The 19,125-nt window shown below is 39.4% G+C and overlaps 1 protein-coding gene across 2 annotated transcripts in view; it reads left to right on the forward strand.

Moving 5' to 3' along the window:
- The window catches only part of DIAPH2 (diaphanous related formin 2), a 5,354,951-nt gene that overhangs the window by 2,802,255 nt on the left and 2,533,571 nt on the right, over window positions 1-19,125 (forward strand). For both annotated transcript variants that reach the window (XM_044057628.1, XM_044057629.1), the window contains exon 19: window positions 15,407-15,501. In XM_044057628.1, coding sequence (XP_043913563.1) covers window positions 15,407-15,501 — 95 coding nt within the window. The remainder of the gene's footprint in view (window positions 1-15,406; window positions 15,502-19,125) is intronic.

Consider the following 19,125-nt stretch of genomic DNA (forward strand, 5'->3'; position numbering starts at 1 on the left):
TTTAAGGATGACAGTAGCCTAATGTCAAGGTTTTTGAGAGGATAGGTAATAGTTTAGCTCTTTCATTGATAGGTAACCATTTAAATTGTTCAGAGAGATAACAGCAATGTATCCCTTAATCTGCCAGAAATACAAATTTGCTGATTTTGTTGCTAGCTAGTTGGATTTTTGGTGTGCTTGTACTGCAAGTGTAATTAACATTGGCAATGTATATTCCATTTTGGAGCTTAACACATCTCTTGGTGGAGCATATTGAGCTGAGAAGAAAGCAAATGTGAGATCCTGTATCTGCTGAAGAGATTTTCTAATTGCATTGTCTGTGTGCTTATTGAAGTTTAAGAAGGGTCTGTCATCAAACTTAGGTATTTTTGTTCTGAGATGATTAGTAAAGTACAACCATTTGGATCTGTATTGCTAATATTGCAGATTTTGGGCAGTCTTTGGAGAGTTCCAAATATCATAATGCTTGACTGCAATGTGTTGATAAACAATTTCTTTTGTATCTAACTATTAAGGGCTGTGAAACTCTCTTGTAATTTCTGTTGTAGTGAGTTTATATTCTTACTAGCTTGAAGAAGGAGAATATCGTCAGTTCACATAATTATGTTTTATTTATTTATTTGACATTTGTATACCGGGGGGGGGGTCTGACTGGGTCTACATTACCCATTTTCACCAGAGGCCCGGGGAGAAAAGCTCCACATACAGTACAATACAAATACAGTATAAACCAGTACAATAAAGATTACATTAGAAATACTATACAAAAAATAAGTTGAAAGAACAAACTGCTACAAGATGTAATATATTACTGTACACCTAGACAATTCTATAGTTAAAACATTACAGACAGTAATAGTCACTCTCATCATACGTGATGTAGATAGTGTCCAAAAAACAAAAAAAGTAGGTAGGTAGTGCAGTGTGCGACATTGATTGTTATAGTACATGCAACATAGAATGTTAGTTTATTAGGAAAATCGCAGCCAGAAAGTTGTGATGCAGACATACAGCAAGAGACAGTTAAGAAGAATAGAAACAATAATGCCTGAGCAGTAGTTTAAGGATATGGTATAGAAAGAGAAGGAGTTAGAAGAGCTTTAGGATCTTGCAGTCTGTGAGGGATTGAAATGTGACAAAGGAAGAAGACCTGACCACTAGGCAGGCTTTATGCAGGAGCAGAGCCATGCATCTTTGAGATGATTTTTTAAAGAGACTTTGAAATGGATTATGCCAGGCATAGACCTGGTAGCAAGAGGTAGTGAATTCCAATGTATAGAGACAGGGTATGAATACAGAGAGTGACCAGGTTTGCTTGTGGGTTTTGAGATAGTTAAGAGATTTTTGTCTTCTGATCGTAGGGATCAATTTAGTGTGTAAGGTGTGACTAGATTGGCTAGTGCAGGGCAGGCAGTAGGCTTGAAAATAACGTTGTGCAAAGTAGCTAGCTGAATAAAGGCAAGTTGGTTGGGGAGTTCAAGCTAGTTTAATTCTAGGAGTGGTTTACAGTGGTGTGTGTGATATTTAGAGTTTGTGGCAAACTTTGCAACTTTGTTGTAGCACTGTTCCAACTTGCTTAGGGTAGAATTTTGTAAGTTAGTTAAGATAGGGGCACCATAAAGAAGAGAGGGAAGTAAAAATGTTTTTGCCAGGGTAGTTTTGGTTGCTGCAGTAAAAAAATGTTTCTTTCTATATGAGTCCCAGTTTTTGCTGAGTTTCTTTATATTTTGCTGTATATGGGTCAAATGAAAGTTTATTGTCAATGATAACCCCTAGAAGTTTGGTTTCCTGCACTATTTCTATGGCAGTGTTGTCAGATGCAAGGATGTTGACATGATCAGTGACAAGGGAGGTGTTTTTGGGATGAAAGAGTACTAGTTTTGTCTTCTTTGGATTAAGAAAGTGTTGGGCATTTCTTAGCTAGGATTCTACTGCTGTGAAGGACTGTTGAGTTTTTGAGAGTAGTTTTGATAGTGATTGAGCAGTGCAGGTTATGGTGGAATCAGTGTATTGAATGAGGGTCCCAGGGTGAGAGGCAGGGTGAAGGTTGTTTGTGAAAATGTTGAAGAGTAGGGGTCCTAGGATGGAGCCTTGGGAGACTCCAGTAGGGTTGTGGAGAAAGGGTGAGAGTTTGTTGGACCATTTCACTACTTGTTTATGATCTTTGAGGTAGCTCTGAAACCATTTTACTGTGTTATATGAGAAGCATAGGTTAGACAGTGTGTTCAAAAGTAAGGGGTGAGACACTGTGTCAAAGGCCTTGGAGAGATCAAGGAATACTGATGCTGTATAGCATCCTGCATCTGTGGCCTTGTTCACGGTGTCTGTAAAAGATAATAGGGCTGTAGCAGTTCTGTGGCTAGGTCGGAAGCCATGTTGGGTTTTGGTTAAAAGATCGTTTTGCAATAGATGTTGCATTACTTGCTAATGGATACCTTTCTTGAGAATTTTGGATATCGGTGGTAAGATAGATATAGGACGGAAATTGGATGGATCAAGAGAGTTGCCCCCTTTGTGGATGGGGGTGATGTTAGATTGTTTCCATATGGTAGGTACTTCTGATTTGGATAAAGACCTATTTATAAGGATACTGTTTGGGTAGGTGACTGAGTTAGCCAGTTTGAGGTTGTATGGGGGGAGATTGTCAGCTGAAGGAGGGCAGGGTTTTAGTTTTCATAGCAGTTTCTTAGTGGTGTCAGTGGGTATGGGGTGAAATGAGAATGTTAGTTGTTGGAAGTTTGTTCTAAGGGAGTAAGCTGGCAGATGATCCCTCAGGGAGCTAGAGAATGTACCAGAAGAGGGGTAATTAGCAGGGTGGGATACTAGAATCCAGTCTAAGGTGGATTGGCAGGTAAGATCTTTGCTTTATCATGTTGGAGCATTGATAAGCTGAGAAAAGCCATACAGATTTATAATATTTTTGGGGGAGTTGGAAGCTATGGTTTGTCGATCTATATTTACGTCTCCTAAGATTGTTTCAAGGTTTATTGTTTGGGATGTCCAGGATAAAATATTTTCCAACACTGGTATATTGTTACCTGGTGGGATATATATTACTAGTATGCAAATTCTTTTTGATATATTGAGGTTCATAAAGGAAATTAGTACCTCAGCAATGGAAAAGATCGGTATATTACTGGTATAGGGTGTGATGTTGAGTAGAGGGCTACAGAAGTGCTATCCCTCCCCCTTTTGTTTTTGATCTATCTCTTCTGGTTATTTCAAAGTTTGGAGGTGTTATTTTTGAGTCTTTTACATTAGGATGTAGTCATGGTTCAGTAAGGGCTAGTATGTCAGGTTTATTTTGATCAATCCAGGCATGCAGTTGGGGATATTTTATTACATATACTTCTGAGGTTAAGTATAAGTGTGTTTAAATCTTTGGGGTTACTCTTGTGGTTAGGATTAGAGGGTTGGCCAGGGTTAGGATGTATGTCTCCACTTTTGAGTAGATAGGTAACGAGGAATGCGTACCATGGGAAGTGTTTTTTATTCCTAGATGAGGGTACTGGTGTCAAGTGTGGTTTCATAGGAGGTGAGGAGGCCAGTTTGCAGGTTGAATAAAATGGGAGGGTGTAGGGGGAAAGCTGGGAGGAGATGCGTGAGAACCTGTGCTGTTTATTGGGGAGAGGGTTAGAGGAGGTTGTTGTGTACTGGTGTGTGGGGGGGTATGTGAAGATATAGCTGTAGTGAGGTTCAGAATTAAGAATAAAAAGGCTGGGCAAGTTAGGAGGAGCATGTCAACTGTGACAGTGGGTTTAAAAATAGTAAAAGTGGAATTTGTGTGTTTGAATGTAATATCAAGAGTACATAGAGATTACATTGTGATATGTCTGCAGATGAAGGTACAATTGGAAATGTTTTGACTTCAGAGTGGGCTTTGATAATGGGGTTAGGTGTTTTGCAGTTTGTGATAAGGATGGGTGGGAGAGATGTGATTGGTCAGTAGTAAAATTATGGTGCAATGCTAGTTTGTGTGTATAGCAGAAGAGAAGGTGGTAAGCCTGGTGTTAGTTTAAAATACTTTGAGGTGGTGATTGTATTGTGATGGCAAACTAGAGTAAGATGCAAAAAAGTATAGTAAAGGACATGTGAATTCAAGGTGATGGATGTAAGGCAGAGCAGATAAGTTTGATTAAATAAAAGAAAGTAAGGTGTGCATGAAATGTGAGTGTGGACAAGGTAGAGTTGTATATAATTGGATCATAGGAATGAGGGGGAGTGGTTTGCTTAGGATAAGAATAGAGATGCTGGGGGAGGGTGGGATATGGGGTAAGGGTAGGGGAGCGGAGTGAGCAGAGCAAACGGAGCGGGAAGAACCCCCCCAGATGGTTTACCACCATAAACAATTAGTGAGGTAGGATGTTCATGGAAGCAAAAGACAAGATGTCTTAACTCTGAATACTTGTCTTGAGTCACAGCGTCTAATTTTATACTTATGGGATTTTCAATGTCTTTCCAGGGATATATTACACTGATAAGCGTGAAATATGCCGAAGTGTTAATGTAGCTTCACCTTCAGCAGTAAAAGGCCTATGAGTGTGGGTGGGGATATTCTTCCATCAGCTTCAACACTACAAAACAATGCACACTAGAGGTAACAAATTAAGTTTTTTGCAGATTGCCTTACATATATTTGACTGTATTTGTTGCTTGAGAACTTTTGCTAACTGCAGGTGAAATTCAGCTGTGCAAGTTCTTTAGGTAGTGCGATATGATACGTCTGACTACTGCTGCTGCTGCAGAAGGGACATGTGCTTGTTTCACTTTTTGTAGAGTGAAGCAACTGGAGAGAAGCATGTGGGACACGGGGTAGTGAAGTGACTCTGAAGTTGGTGCCACAGCGACAAATGTAGTTTAAGGTTTGATAAGTTTGATGCAAGATAATTTATAAATAGGCGAAAAGCAGTAACCCAACTACTGGTCCTTGGGGAACACTGGTACTTAAGGTACCACTGGAAGACAGATGGTTGCTTTCATTAACCAACATTAAGATCAGATGGCAATTTCAGACAAAGTTGGTTTAAATAACCTTTTACAGGTCTTAGAGAAATATTTCAGTAAGTCCACAAAAACTTGCCATTTGAATATACACAATGATATTAGTTCCTATACAATACACACACACACATATATGTATATGTAAATAAATTAATACTACACAATTATATATAGCTATGGTGGGATGAGCAACATTCAGCTTTCCGTTTTCATTTAGGGTGTACAAAATGCACTCATGTTCAGCTAAGTGTGCTCAGTGAGAACTTCATATATCCTCAGACTGTAAATAATTTAATAAATTGCAGATAATACAGTATTATGCTTGATATGTTTTTGTAAAATGAATAAAGTGAATGGAATAGTTGCTGATTATAACTTGAGGAGAATAACACAGATACAAAGTGTTGGATTTTAAGGCAAAATAATTCTTAAATGAGGTTAAGTACAGTAAAGGATGCTGTGCTGTTAGTAGTGACTAGCTACCAGCTATGGAGGAACTCTTGTTTTAAAGTAGAATTACAGGTACATAACCTGAAGTTTAGGAGGTGGGCCCTAAGCTTACTTTAAAAAGCTGATGATTTTTGTTTTGTAGGATGTGCATTGGGAGAGCATTCCAACATTTGCCTTTGTAAGTAGAATAAAGGGTATCCCCATGTTTGATGTGTGTCTTTAGAGCTTGTAAAGGTGTCTGCCTCTGGATGTGTAAGACCTACATGGGGAATACCAATTCTGGATGTGGAAGATCTACATGGGAAGTACCAATTCTGGATGTTTAAGATCTACATGGGGAGTACCAATTCTGGATGTTTAAGATCTACATGGGGGAGTACCAATTCTGGATGTGGAAGATCTACATGGTGAGTACCATTTCTAGATGTGGAAGATCTACATGGGGAGTACCAATTCTGGATGTGGAAGATCTACATGGGGAGTACCAATTCTGGATGTTTAAGATCTACGTGGGGGAGTACCAGTTCTGGATGTGGAAGATCTACATGATGAGTACCATTTCTAGATGTGGAAGATCTACATGGGGAGTACCAATTCTGGATGTGGAAGATCTACATGGGGAATACCAATTCTGGATGTGGAAGATCTATATGGGGAGTACCAATTCTGGATGTGGAAGATCTACGTGGGGAATACCAATTCTGGATGTGGAAGATCTACATGGGGAGTACCAATTCTGGATGTGGAAGATCTACATAGGGAGTACCAATTCATTACTGAATTTAATGCTGACCATTTGTCTGGCTGGAGAGGATAAAGAGGACCAGTTTGAGCTGATAACTTACATAGTTGAGGAATTCCATCCAAGTCATTTGACTGAGAGATAAACAGTGAGTTTTAAAGGAAAGGTTGATTTCGGATTTTGAAGCTTTATTGTAGCATTGCTCAAGTTTCAGTAGAGAAGATAAATTGACATTTTAATTATTGTTTCTCAGTAGGCAGGACACTATAATTCCTATTTCAATAATTAGTGCTACTTTTGTCCTTTTTTCTTTCGGTACCAGGCGTTCTTATTCCTATTTCAAAAATTAGTGCTACTTTTGTCCTTTTTTCTATTTCAATAATTAGTGCTACTTTTGTCCTTTTTTCTTTGACTACAGTACCAGGCGTTCTTATTCCTATTTCAATAATTAGTGCTACTTTGTTCCTTTTTTCTTTGACTACGGTACCAGGCGTTCTTATTCCTATTTCAATAATTAGTGCTACTTTGTTCCTTTTTTCTTTGACTACGGTACCAGGCGTTCTTATTCATATTTCAATAATTAGTGCTACTTTTGTCCTTTTTTATTTGACTACAGTACCAGGCGATGTCCTTCAAGGATGCATCTGCAGTCTTTACAAATGGGTTGTCCTGTCATCAGGCAGCCCTTCCAAAGTCTGGGTCTGCACTTCACCCGGCGTCATTGCGGCAGTTATTCGGTATAAAGGCATCAGCCGATGCCATTTTCCTCAGTCTTTCTTGCCACCAGAAGCTGTTCGCAAGTGCGGTCGGTCAGATCCAGAGATTACTACTACCGAATACTACTTGAAGACTTCTATAAAGCTAAGTACCCGTTTGGGGACTCTTTCTTGCCTCAGCCGATGTCGAAAGTTAATAACTGTTTATCTTGTGGGAAACAAATACCTCATAAAGATTTCCACTCCTATTGCATACATTGTTTAGGCCCAGACCACGGCGTAGCAGCTTGTCTAGCCTGTGCTTCTTTTAATTGCTGAACAGATTTTTTGCCTACATTATGCCGTTGGATCCTCCGACTTCGCAAATAACCAAAGGACCGACACCGAGCAAGCAGTTCTTTCTTCAGCCGATAACATGCCTTCTGGCCTCTTCTAACCTGGTGCTTTTGAAATCCAACCTTCTGTTGCGGTTTCACAGGATGTATCAGACACCATTCCCTGGATATTTCAACCCCTGCGTGGAGCTGCTAGGCCTCCTCCAGCTATGTCTATTAAGGCCTTTGCCAGGGCTAAAGCAGCCAAAGCATCAAAACCTGTGCCTGCCAAGCCCCCCTCTCACAGGCCCAGCACCAGCTCCCATATGCTTTCTTTGGCTGAGGATCTCATCTCTTTAGTAGTGGAACCCAGCCTCATCCAGACAGGGCCTCTCTCCCTCCTCCAGAAAAGAGGCCTAGAGCAGAGCCCCCTGAGCCAGTATCCACAGATGATTCCTCTGATGACTCAGAACATACAGACCCTCCTGAGGCTTCTTATTCTCCCTCTGATGCTGAGGAGTCCATCCCTTCAGCCTCTCCTCCTGAGGAATTTTCCTTTGGGGAAACCTTGCATGCTATGAGGGAACAATTTCAGTGGCAGGGCCAAGGTTTCTCAGACTCTAGAAAAAGGCTTAGGACCTTTCTACATTTGCCACAGCATAGGCCTTTAGCTATACCTCCAGTTCTTTCTGTTGTTGATGATGCATTTAATGATGCTTGCACTGCTCCTGATTCTTTACCTCCGGCTCCTGCTAAGCCCGATAGGTACTACAGGGTCCCGGACACTCATCACCACTTATATAAGGCTCCTTTTGCAGATCCAGAGACCATCTCCCAGGGTCCTAAAGCTGTAGCAGCTACTTCTAAAACCCCTACCCTCTGAAAGGGAATCCAGGTCCTTAGAGATGGGGTAAAAAGTTTACACCTCTGCTACTTTGTCAGCTAGAGCTTTGAACTGCCAATTTCATATGATTCAATATCAAGAGTTTATGCTTGACCAGTTGACTAAAAAGCTGTCCTCTGAAGAATCTTTAGATAAAAGTATGTTCAAGAAATGGTACATAACATACAGCAGGTTAGTAACCATTCTTTAAAATGTGGCTATGATGCACTGGAGGCTTCCTTTAGATCAGCCATGACTGGCACAGTTATCAGGAGGCATGCATGGTTGAAAGAACAGGCATTACCAGACCATGTCAAATCTAAGCTTTTGGATGCACCTATGGACAAGGTCAATTTATTTGGTTCCCCTGCACAGCAGGTACTAAAAAAGATGGAAGAGAAAGCAAAATCTGTGCAAACAGTGAAAGATTTCTTACAAGTTCAACCTCCAAGGTTTAGCAGGAACTGGCCATCCAAGAATTGGTCCTTTCCGGACTCCTCTAAGGCACAAAGAGGCAGGAATAGGCGCTCTAGAGGTAGAAACCAATCCAGGGGTGCCTACAGGGGTCGCCAGTGGCAGGGTAACAACCAACGAGACACGGATACAGCCACCACCACTACAACAACTCAATCACAGTGACTTGGTGGCAGGAACAACTAGAAGCACCCTTGAAAGCTAACCTTATTTTCAAGAAACTGGCACTGCATTACAAGAGAAAAATGGATTTTGCAAACTATAGACCAAGGTTACAGGTTACATTTCCATACTCTACCAGGAAAGAGAGGAATGCCAAACCTACCACCTACTCAAAGGACAGAAGCTCTAAAACAAATATCTCAATTATTAAGAATGAGAGCTGTGGAAAAGGTACCATCTATGGAGCAAGGAAAGGATTTTACTCCAGACTCTTCCTGGTACCAAGAAAAGAAAACAAATGGAGGCCTATTCTAGACCTGTCCACTTTAAACACATTCCTCTTTGTTCCAAAATTCAAAATGCTGACCCTACAGCAGCTTCTTCCCATGCTGGGCAAGGAGTCTTGGCTGGTAACTCTAGATCTCAAGGAGGCATACCTGCACGTCCCCATAAGACCAATTTGCAGAAGATACCTCAGATTTCTTGCAGGATCAGAGCATTATCAATTCTCAGCATTGCCCTTTGGCTTATCTACTGGTGTTCACGAAATGCCTGGCATCAGTAATGCTCATTGCAGACTTCAGGGATTCAAATCTATCCCTACCTGGGCGACTGCCTGATACAAGCGGACAACAAAAACAAACTAACAGAAGACTTACAAAGAGTCATCTACCTGCTGCAAGCCCTGGGATATACAGTCAATACAAAAAGTCAAGGCTGATTCCATCCCAAAGAATAACCTTTCTGGGTGCAGAACTGGACACATCAAATCAAATGGCATTCTCTCTACTTCTTGGCATTAACAAAGCAGAACCATCTAACTGCAAGAAAAGTGCTACAAGCTCTAGGCTTCATGGCATCCTGCATAATACTGGTCCCTCATGCCAGGCTGCATTGGGCTCAGGCCTGCCAATCAAACACAGGATTGCCCTTCAGATGCCTCAGAGGCAAGTGCATTCAAGGCCTATGGACTCAAGACCAGCTGCATCTGCACCAGGCATTCAGACCTTTTCTCCAAGAAGGCCAGTTGATGATTCTAGCAGACATATTAAGCAGAACTACAACAGATGCCCACGAATGGATGCTGCATCCGGACATCTTCAAAACCATCACACCACCCACTTGCTTGGAAGGTGGACTCCTATCTTTCAGTTGGAAAAGCCTGACAGCATACACATTCCCACCACTTCCTTTGATGCACAAGGTGCTTCTGAAGATCGATCATTCTGATAGCCCCAGACTGGCCAAAACAACATTGGTATCCACTGCTGAGGAGCATGTGAACAAATATGGACACTGCCCTGATCCCATTACTGCTAACACAGAACAACTACAACATCCTGCATCCAAACCTAAAAACTCTGCAGCTAACTGCCTGGAACATTACATAACAGCAATTAACCCAAATTTATCCCAAAGGGTTAAAGACATAATCCTGGAGGCTCGTAGACCTTCAACAAGGAAGAATTATGCAGCAAAATGGAAAAGATATCTCATCTGGAGTACTGCAAAGGGGCAAGATGTGACACTGGTGAACATAGCCAACATCCTGGACAGGCCTGTCCTACTCTTCCATCAAGATACATGCATCAGATATTTCAGCAGAATACAGCTTGGATCCTCCTGTCTTCTCGCATCCTCTGCTCAGACAGTTTCTGAGAGGAATTAAAATGTAAAACCTCCCAGGAAACCTCCATTGCCAGCATGGGACTTGAACTTTGTGCTAGAAAAACTGACTCTTCCTCCTTTGAACCAGCAGCAACAGCAGAATTACAATACTTATCCTGGAAGACTGCTTTCCTGCTGTCAGCAAGAAGGGTCTCTGAACTACAGGCATTAATGGCAGTGCAACCCTTCCTGATCTTCCATCAAGATAGAGTGTCCATGAGAACAAATCCTACATTTATGCCTAAGGTGGTATCCAGAGTCTCTTTAAATCAGGCTATCCACCTTCCTACATTCTTCCCCAACCCACAGAACAGGGGATAAAGGCTCTTACATACCTTGGATGTACACAGACAATTACGCTACTACCTGGACAGGACAAAAAACAATAGAAAAACTGACCAGCTTCTGGTAGCATATGCAACAGGAAAGGAAGGAAAACCAATTTCTAAACAAACAATCTCCAAATGGATAGGAAATTGCATTAGATTTTGTTACTCCTACCATGGAAAGAAAACTCCAGAGAACATCAGGCCTCACTCCACAAGAGCTACAGCCACTACCACAGCTTTCTATAGAGGCTGCTACTTGGACCTCCGTGCATACATTTGCCAAGCATTATAACTTACCTCTATACTCTAGATCCCGTGCTGGTTTTGCCACTGCTGTTTTGCAAGGGATCCTAACTACACCATAATCTCTTCTCATTTCCTCCTCGCCTAGTTTAGCTATGGTATTCTACCCATTTGTAAAGACTGCAGATGCATCCTTGAAGGACATAGTACAGTTTTGTACCTACCATAAATGTAGATGTTTGCCAATCTTCAGCTAGCTTGGGGATCTATTATGGTGTATTTGTTTGTATATATGTACATACATGCTTATTTTGTGTGTTTGCTCTCTACTATTTGGAAACTTTGGCATTTATCCAAATTTAGCCATCCAAGAGGGCACCTGGCATCTGGGGCAAGAAACACTGAGGAAAATGGCGTCGGCTGATGCCTTTATACCGGAATAACTGGCCAGACCCAGACTTTGGAAGGCTGCCTGACGACAGGACAACCCATTTGTAAAGACTGCAGATGCATTCCTCTCGGACATCTACATTTATGGTAGGTACAAAACTGTACTTTCTTACTCCTGCTTTCATGACTGCTGGTTTTGGATGATCACATTTGATCTGAACTTCATTTTCATTAATTCTGTGTGGTTCATGTTTACAGTGCATCCCACTAATTTGTTTTTGTAGTGTTAGCACAATCCCCAATATAATAAGTCTTGCCACATTAATTTGACTTTCTGTGTACTGACACTCCGTCATGAGTGTAGTGCAGCCAGAAACAAGATGTGAAACTGCTTCTAGTTGTGTATCACACAACCTAATGTTGGGTTGTATCCCCCACTTTTTCTATGTATTTTGTGTACCGTATTGGCTTTTAAGTTTTTGCTTTAAATTAATCTCTGCTTAGATGATCTGTGTGAACTCTGGATCAACATATGGTTGATAAATCAGTTCCCTTATACTTACCGATATAATTGAGCTTTCCATTTATCTTTTCTTGTTGTGTTGTTTATATTTTCTATTATTGTTTGTGTTTTTGTTGCTACCTCACTTTCTTTCTGCATCTGGTTTAGTTTCTTTACCCACGCTCTTCTATAATGCTGCTTCTAATCAGTGAAAAAATGTGCTCTTGTTTGTTTCATGGTTTACAACTTTCACTATGCTTGAAGCTGGTGATATTAGCAAATATGTATGGAATCCCATGACTATAGATCTATACATAAAGACAATTCTAGGGGGGGCTCATACCTGCCTCAGGCCTAAGAAAGTATAGTTATACATGCATTTGCATCTAGGAAGCAGTTTTCTTGTTTATGTGATCCAGCACTTTTTGGGATCAGTCAATCACACCATGTTAGAACAAGAAGAGCAAACTGATTTATAGCTTGAACGTTACAAATAGATGTCAAAATATTCCTAAGCTTTGTGCTAAATTTGAATGCTTTATTGTTAACCCTTCATCTACTCCTATGATAGTTATCAGGTAGCTGTTAGCTATAGCAGATGTGTCTTGAGATGGACATATTTGTAATCTACCTCTTCTAGTTCTATATCTTCTTAAGGTCCACTAAACATAATATGATTCTTTATACCCTGTAAATACTGTATATATTTCCTCTTCTTCCAAACAAATGTAAAACAATATATGATTCTTGTACCCTGTAAATATTGTATATAATCCTTTTCTCTTAAATTCCCAAATGTATTGATATTCAAATTGCAAGATATCTGTGTACTATGTATATATCATACTTTTTTGTCTTTAACTGGACTTGTATGCTACCTCTTGCTGTACTCATTTACATATTCATTTCTGTATTTTCAACTTGTATTCTAATGTGGAGCTTTTCTCCCCTGGCCTCCAATGAAAATGGGCCCCTTCGGCTCAATGGACTTCCCCGGTTATCAAACTGGAAATAAATAAATAATAAATAAAATAAATATTTCTCACCTCCTATGTAAGTGTGAAATGTGCACCATATGCATAATACTGCTTCACTACTGTTGCACGTTTGGCCATGTGCCACACTACACAGGCTGCCTGTAAAGAAGGATGATGTATATTCCTAAGTCAAAATATTTGAGGGCATGCATCCTAAGATGGCTTTGTACTACATGACATAAATCAGATAGGAATTAATCAAAGGTTTTCCAATATATGCTATGACTTACAGCAACCTGCACTGAACATCCGAGTATCACTTGAATGTATGGTAGGATGTCTAGCAACAATACAGATGCTTCAGGTTTACTTACAGCCTCCATGAGGTTTTTAACCTAATCGATTATAAAACGAATTGGAATGCATGATATTCATCCCCTGTAGCTAAGCCATAACATATTTTAAGATATATGCCTACACATGATACTGTCTGATAGTTTCTCAAAAATGAGGAGAAATATTTCCCAAAAATATTGTTACTGGTTTCAGGTTATTTCTTAGCATTAAAAAGAAAAAGAAATCAGTCTTGCAGTGGTTTAATACTGTTACTCCACAACTTATTTAAGCATTCTTCCACCCAAGCTTTCACATTCATCCTAATCTTTTCATATCCCATACTTCAAAGCAACACACATGCAGATGTGTAGCAAATTCTTAGCCAAATGCATTATTGTGTGTCTAATAAGTACACTGATTACACAACTCTTGTTGACTTTTCTGACCCTCCTCTCACTCGTCTGGACAAAAAGTCAAAGGTCACCTTTCAGGTCAGGAAAAGGCAAATCAAGTGAGTCCTGCCTACAGTCCGACTCCTAAGTAACAGTAGAAAGCAATGAAAACAGAAAAATGATTGATTCGTTTACTTGAACAAACTCCTCTTTGGTAAATATGAGCCGTGAAAGCAGTGAGTGCCCTCGTCTGAGAGGAGGAGTGACACCAGCAGTAGAGAATCGAAGGAAAATTTTTATTGACGTGACTGGATGAGCGATCCTGGATTGTGAGGATCACAGCAGTTAAAATCACAAATACTGCATAGTTCTTTGGGGTGGAACTCTTACCTAGAGTTTATTACAGTGAGATGTTGAGTATGTCTGTTTTTCTGTCTCCTTTGGCCAATCAATTTGGGGTTATATAGATCACTGGTTTGCATGGAACCTTACATTCTACCAATCAGACGGAGGGAAGGAGGGCTAAGTCCTAATTTGCATGCTCAATCTCTGGCTAATTTACATGGGAAATTAAGGTTCACTAATCAAAAGGAGGAGGGCTTAATCTTAATTTGCATGCCCAATTTCTGGCTATTTAGTGCCCCAGTGTAGTTAATGCAATCCAGGGTTCCTTGTACAGCCAGTCTATTGAGATCGTAGTGCAATAGTTGATCCTCATTTCTAACAAAAGCTAGAATGCAAAACCAAGAAATCAAAGCTGGAAACCTACAATCATATTACAATATAATATAAATCTAAATGCATTAAGTAATCACGTTCATATCAGAACTGACCTGATGTAGCATACTGGGTGTGCGCACGTGCACCACTCACACACACACACACAACAAATACATTTGTGTTTGGATGCAAACTCAAAAAGCAGTCTAATGATGCACTGAAATGTATGCAATATCCGAAAATTTAGTATGAGCACTCCTCTTAGTTTCTTATATTATGGCAATCTCTGCAAACAGAGATGTTTTGGAATTCCTAAAAACAAAACAGTTTTGAGTTATATGCACATTACATTTTCACTACATAAATTATAATAATCTCATGCATGAGACACTTGCTGTGGGAAGTGAAAAGCTGAATAACATTGTGATACTTTGAATTTACTATGTCTTGGTATTGCATTAAAACTGCATTTTTTGTAAGCCTACATTCAGATCATAGATGTGGCATTTGTTCTCGTATGTTAGTGCTGTTTCAGACATTATCAGTTGGATTGCAGTTTACATTAAGTAAGGCATGACTAGAGGCACATTGTCATTGTGATTTTCTGTCTGTTCTCATTTTAACACTTCCAGGGTAGGAATTTGTTTCATTTCACTCTCTTCTCTGTTTACTTTGCTGATTAGTGGATCATATTTGCTTTAAATTCATAGGTCACCCATGTTTGAAAAATGGCTTTAAGATGCTTATCTCAGTTTGAATAAGGGATACAGTGAGGGCAGATGTCATGACTGAAAGGACACATTTAATTTTACTATTGGGAGATTTGCAGAAGTAAAGCACACAAAGGATTCTTTTTTTTTTTTGTTAGTAGCTTCTGACATTCTTTTCTCCAAAGGCAGCTCAGCTAGTATTATTACCAGATTAAAGTTGCCTTTTGTGCTTTAAAATGCTGTTGTTTTGCTGCTACCAGCAGGTGGTGCTATAATCGCTGGAACAGGAGCTGGTGTGGTTAACCAGAAGGAAGAAAGTATTTCATGTACTGGTTTTATTTTAGTGTGCATGGTATTTTTTCTTATATGGTGTGATAACATTACCTTCTCATTCTAGCAATATTTCTTGGATCCTTTCGGATGGCCTATGAAGAAATTAAAAACATCATTTTGGAAGTGGATGAAGAGAAGCTGAGTGAATCTCTGATTCAGGTAAAGTGCTCACTGACCTGAGCGCCCTTTTGATGCAGAGCCGTGGTGTCTGTCAGTATATTCTCATTTCAAAATCTTTGACAGTTCTTTCTTTCAAGCAGTAATAAAGCAGTGATGCTATTTGTCAAAGACAATGATATAGTGAATCTCCCAAGACATGACTATCCCAAAGATTTAAGGGATTCTGTGCTTGTGTACTCTCAGATCTGATAATTTTAGAACATAATTAACATTCTGCATTAGTCTGTTCTGTCCTGCTTGCAGATGTATGATGTTTTCCTATCTTTCATTCATGATAAGGTTTTCTAGTGTCACTCATTTTTTTCTGAAATTATAAACATCTATTTTTTTAAATAACTTTTTTGACATTTTCTTACTGCCTTTTACTAGTAGATTATCACTGTTGCCATTTTTGGTTTTAAATATTTCACTGCAGTCGCTTGTTTCCAAGTGTGTGCTTTAGGGAGCTTATTTTTCTTTTAATTTCACATAGCAGCATTACTGTGGCTTCCAAACAACTACTGAATCACTGTTCTGTTACGCTGATTTTAGATAATTCAGCCATGATTCTGCAGAAGTAAGTCACTTGTTTACTTCATGTAGATTGATTTATGCATCTGCTTTGCATGTGCAGAGTTCAGGACCTCCTACAGATCTATGGTGGGTTGTAAATTCTTTAGGACTTAGGCTGTGCATCTTTTAAAGCAGTTTGTTAGCTTCTAAAATGTTATTGTGCTCTGCAGATTTTCTCACCACTATGAATGTGTTAACAGTGAACCGTGAGCAGAAAAACACAAATAAGATGATTTGGAATAATAGGAAGTAGTGACATTCCAGGTTTACTAAACATAACTGCCTCTGTCTTCAACTTTGTTCGTCTTGCAGAACACCATGTTACCTGCCAAGAAGCCCTCAGTTTTTTTACATTCAGTAGCAGGATATGTTGTTTTCAAACTGGATTGTTACAGTGCACAAGACACATTCATACACAGTTTGTACCTTTTCAGTTATATAGACATTTTCATTAGATGTGTGCCTGCTTTCCCTTGAATAATCTACATAATTTCAGGAACTCTGATTGGAACAGCATCTGGGTGAAGATGCTGGTGACTGGTCAGTTCCTTTTTCATTTGCTGAAATGTTAAATTCTACATTACTGTGTTAAACTGATTTGAAATTTAATCATTCGGTTGAACTTTGTTGTCAGGAGTATATCTGTAGAGGTTTAGTGGCTAGAGTCATTTTAAAATTTTCTCTCTGCTTTCATATTTGAAATAGTAAATTATTGCGTGCAGTGATTCTTTATAAAGGTGCATGAAGTTAAACTTGATGCTTTCAACCGATTTTATTTTGCTGTTCTTTATTCATTCAGAATGGATAACCAGTGCTGGTCCAGCCATTGCAGAACTGTATGGTTGGAAGGACATTCATGACTGCAGTAGGTCAGTCTTCACTGCCAGTTATGCAGCCATCCAATATTGATTGTCCAGGTAGAACATGAAGATGTGTTGGTTCGCTAGGACAATACACAGACACTGACAAATGCATATAGTGTGCCTAGTAACTTCATCAAAGAATTGCATTTTACACCAGATAGGTAGCTCAAATTTTAATAAATTACTGTTTATCTCATCCAGTCCAACTAGGAAACAGCATTACACAAAAGTATTCTTCCTACCCCGTTTTTTGTTTCTCTTAGCAACTGAACTCCTGTCACAGTGGAATCACAAATCAGGGAAGTTAAATGGTTGTGATTGCTTTGGCCAAACAGCAAAGACCAGAATAAAACAATGTTGTATGTCATGTAAAATGCTAGAGATGTTTACAGAAGTATTTGGCCGTATGACTAATGTAAGACAGAACTGTTCCCCGTAAATTTGTCAGTCAGTCATTCCACAGAACAGAAAACACCTCCAATACCTGCACAATTTCTATGTAACCCTCCACATAATGCAAAATAGATATGATTTGGAAACCACTATGGAATGCCTTAAAGTTTAAAGTTCATGCATGGAAACCACTCCATTTGCTTTTTTGAATGGAGTCGTTTTCCCTAAAATGATGTTCTGCCCTTGTCTTTTATATAGCAGTGCATATCTCTAACTTGATGTTGTATGCTTAGCTAAGGAAAATACAAAACTTATGCATAGATTATATATGTATATATATATATATATATATATATATATATATATATATATATATATATATATCTATATAAAACAGTGAAGGCTCAAAATGAAGATTAAGTGAACTCCCACAAGGCAAAGGACAGTCGTTAATTAACTTGCATACATCTACATAGGTCATGAAGCTGCGGAATGCAGACCCATTGTAAGTGCTGTTTCTAGAAATCTATAGTGAGCTAACAAGCTAGATTGCTTCCCTAGCCTTGCTAGTTATCTGTGTGCTTCATGGTTTAGCATGACATTGTTTAGATAGAGTGGTAAATAGGTGATAGATTGAGAGAGCATTATTCTGAATGCCTCCTGCAGCTATACCATATTATAAAAATAAAGAGGGGCGTTAAAGGGGACTTAAGCCCCCCACAGAAGCAGAATTAAGAAGAAATAATTAGAGTTATGTCCGCCTAATATAAAGCATTGCCTTTTGCTGCTTGAAAACACACTGGTCTAATTGGTTGCACATGTTAAATTACACAACAGCTGTCAGGCTGCTGTATCACATAGAGAGGTATGAGGAAATACTTAAAGGAATCCAAGTGTTGTAAAGTAAAACAAGTAAAGTAATGGCCTTTCCCGTGCACCATCTTGTTAGAGCTCATGTTGTAAAAACAGTCAGTGCTGGAAGCATACATACACTTTGTATAGCATGACTCCTATAACATTGGTCCCATATATTACCTAACATCAGACACACTGAAAGATATTCCATATGGTGAAAACATGCTTAACAAAAGGGGAAAGTTAAATCTCTCTGGGAAGCATCTACTCTAGCCTGGAATCAGACTTCAGTACTTTGTGCTGAAATCTTTGGCAACATTCTAAACAACTTGTTTCTCGGCCTATGGCATTGTAAAGGAGGCACGCCAGTTGGATGGTCCCTAGCAAGCTTCAGCAGTGCACACAAGAGTTAAATCTGTTGTAGGAGGGATACCAGCAAATGTACAACTGCTGAGTCTCTTTTGTGGGCTTTGGCACATTTCTTGTGGTTGTTAAGGTGCATAGAAAGCTGCAGAAAATTTGAGATGAAACACAAATCTTAAATGTGACATAGACGGAATGTACTGGGTGTGCAGACATGCTCATGCCTGTATGTGTGTGTAAAAAAACAAACCCACACACACATTATCTATATATATATATATATATATATATATATATATATATATATATATCTATATCTATATGAAAACTGTTTGGACTACAAATGATTGCAAAAAAAAAATCCTTGCTGCAGCATCTAGATTACAGTGTTTTGTTTTTTCACACCCCCTAGTACATCAATACACCAACTTGGAGATCATGCAACGGCATGGAGAAAGAATTTCCCTTGCTGTACCACAGTCTTTCACAAAAAGATTCCAGCTCTGCGCATCAGCCAGTTTCTGTTCACTCATCTTGCATCTCAGTCAGTTCAACTAACTGAGCCTTTGACGACCTG

The sequence above is a fragment of the Protopterus annectens genome, chromosome 15.part0 (genome assembly GCF_019279795.1).
Source record: "Protopterus annectens isolate FY-2018-M chromosome 15.part0, PAN1.0, whole genome shotgun sequence".
NCBI classification, from domain to species: Eukaryota; Metazoa; Chordata; order Ceratodontiformes; family Protopteridae; genus Protopterus; species Protopterus annectens.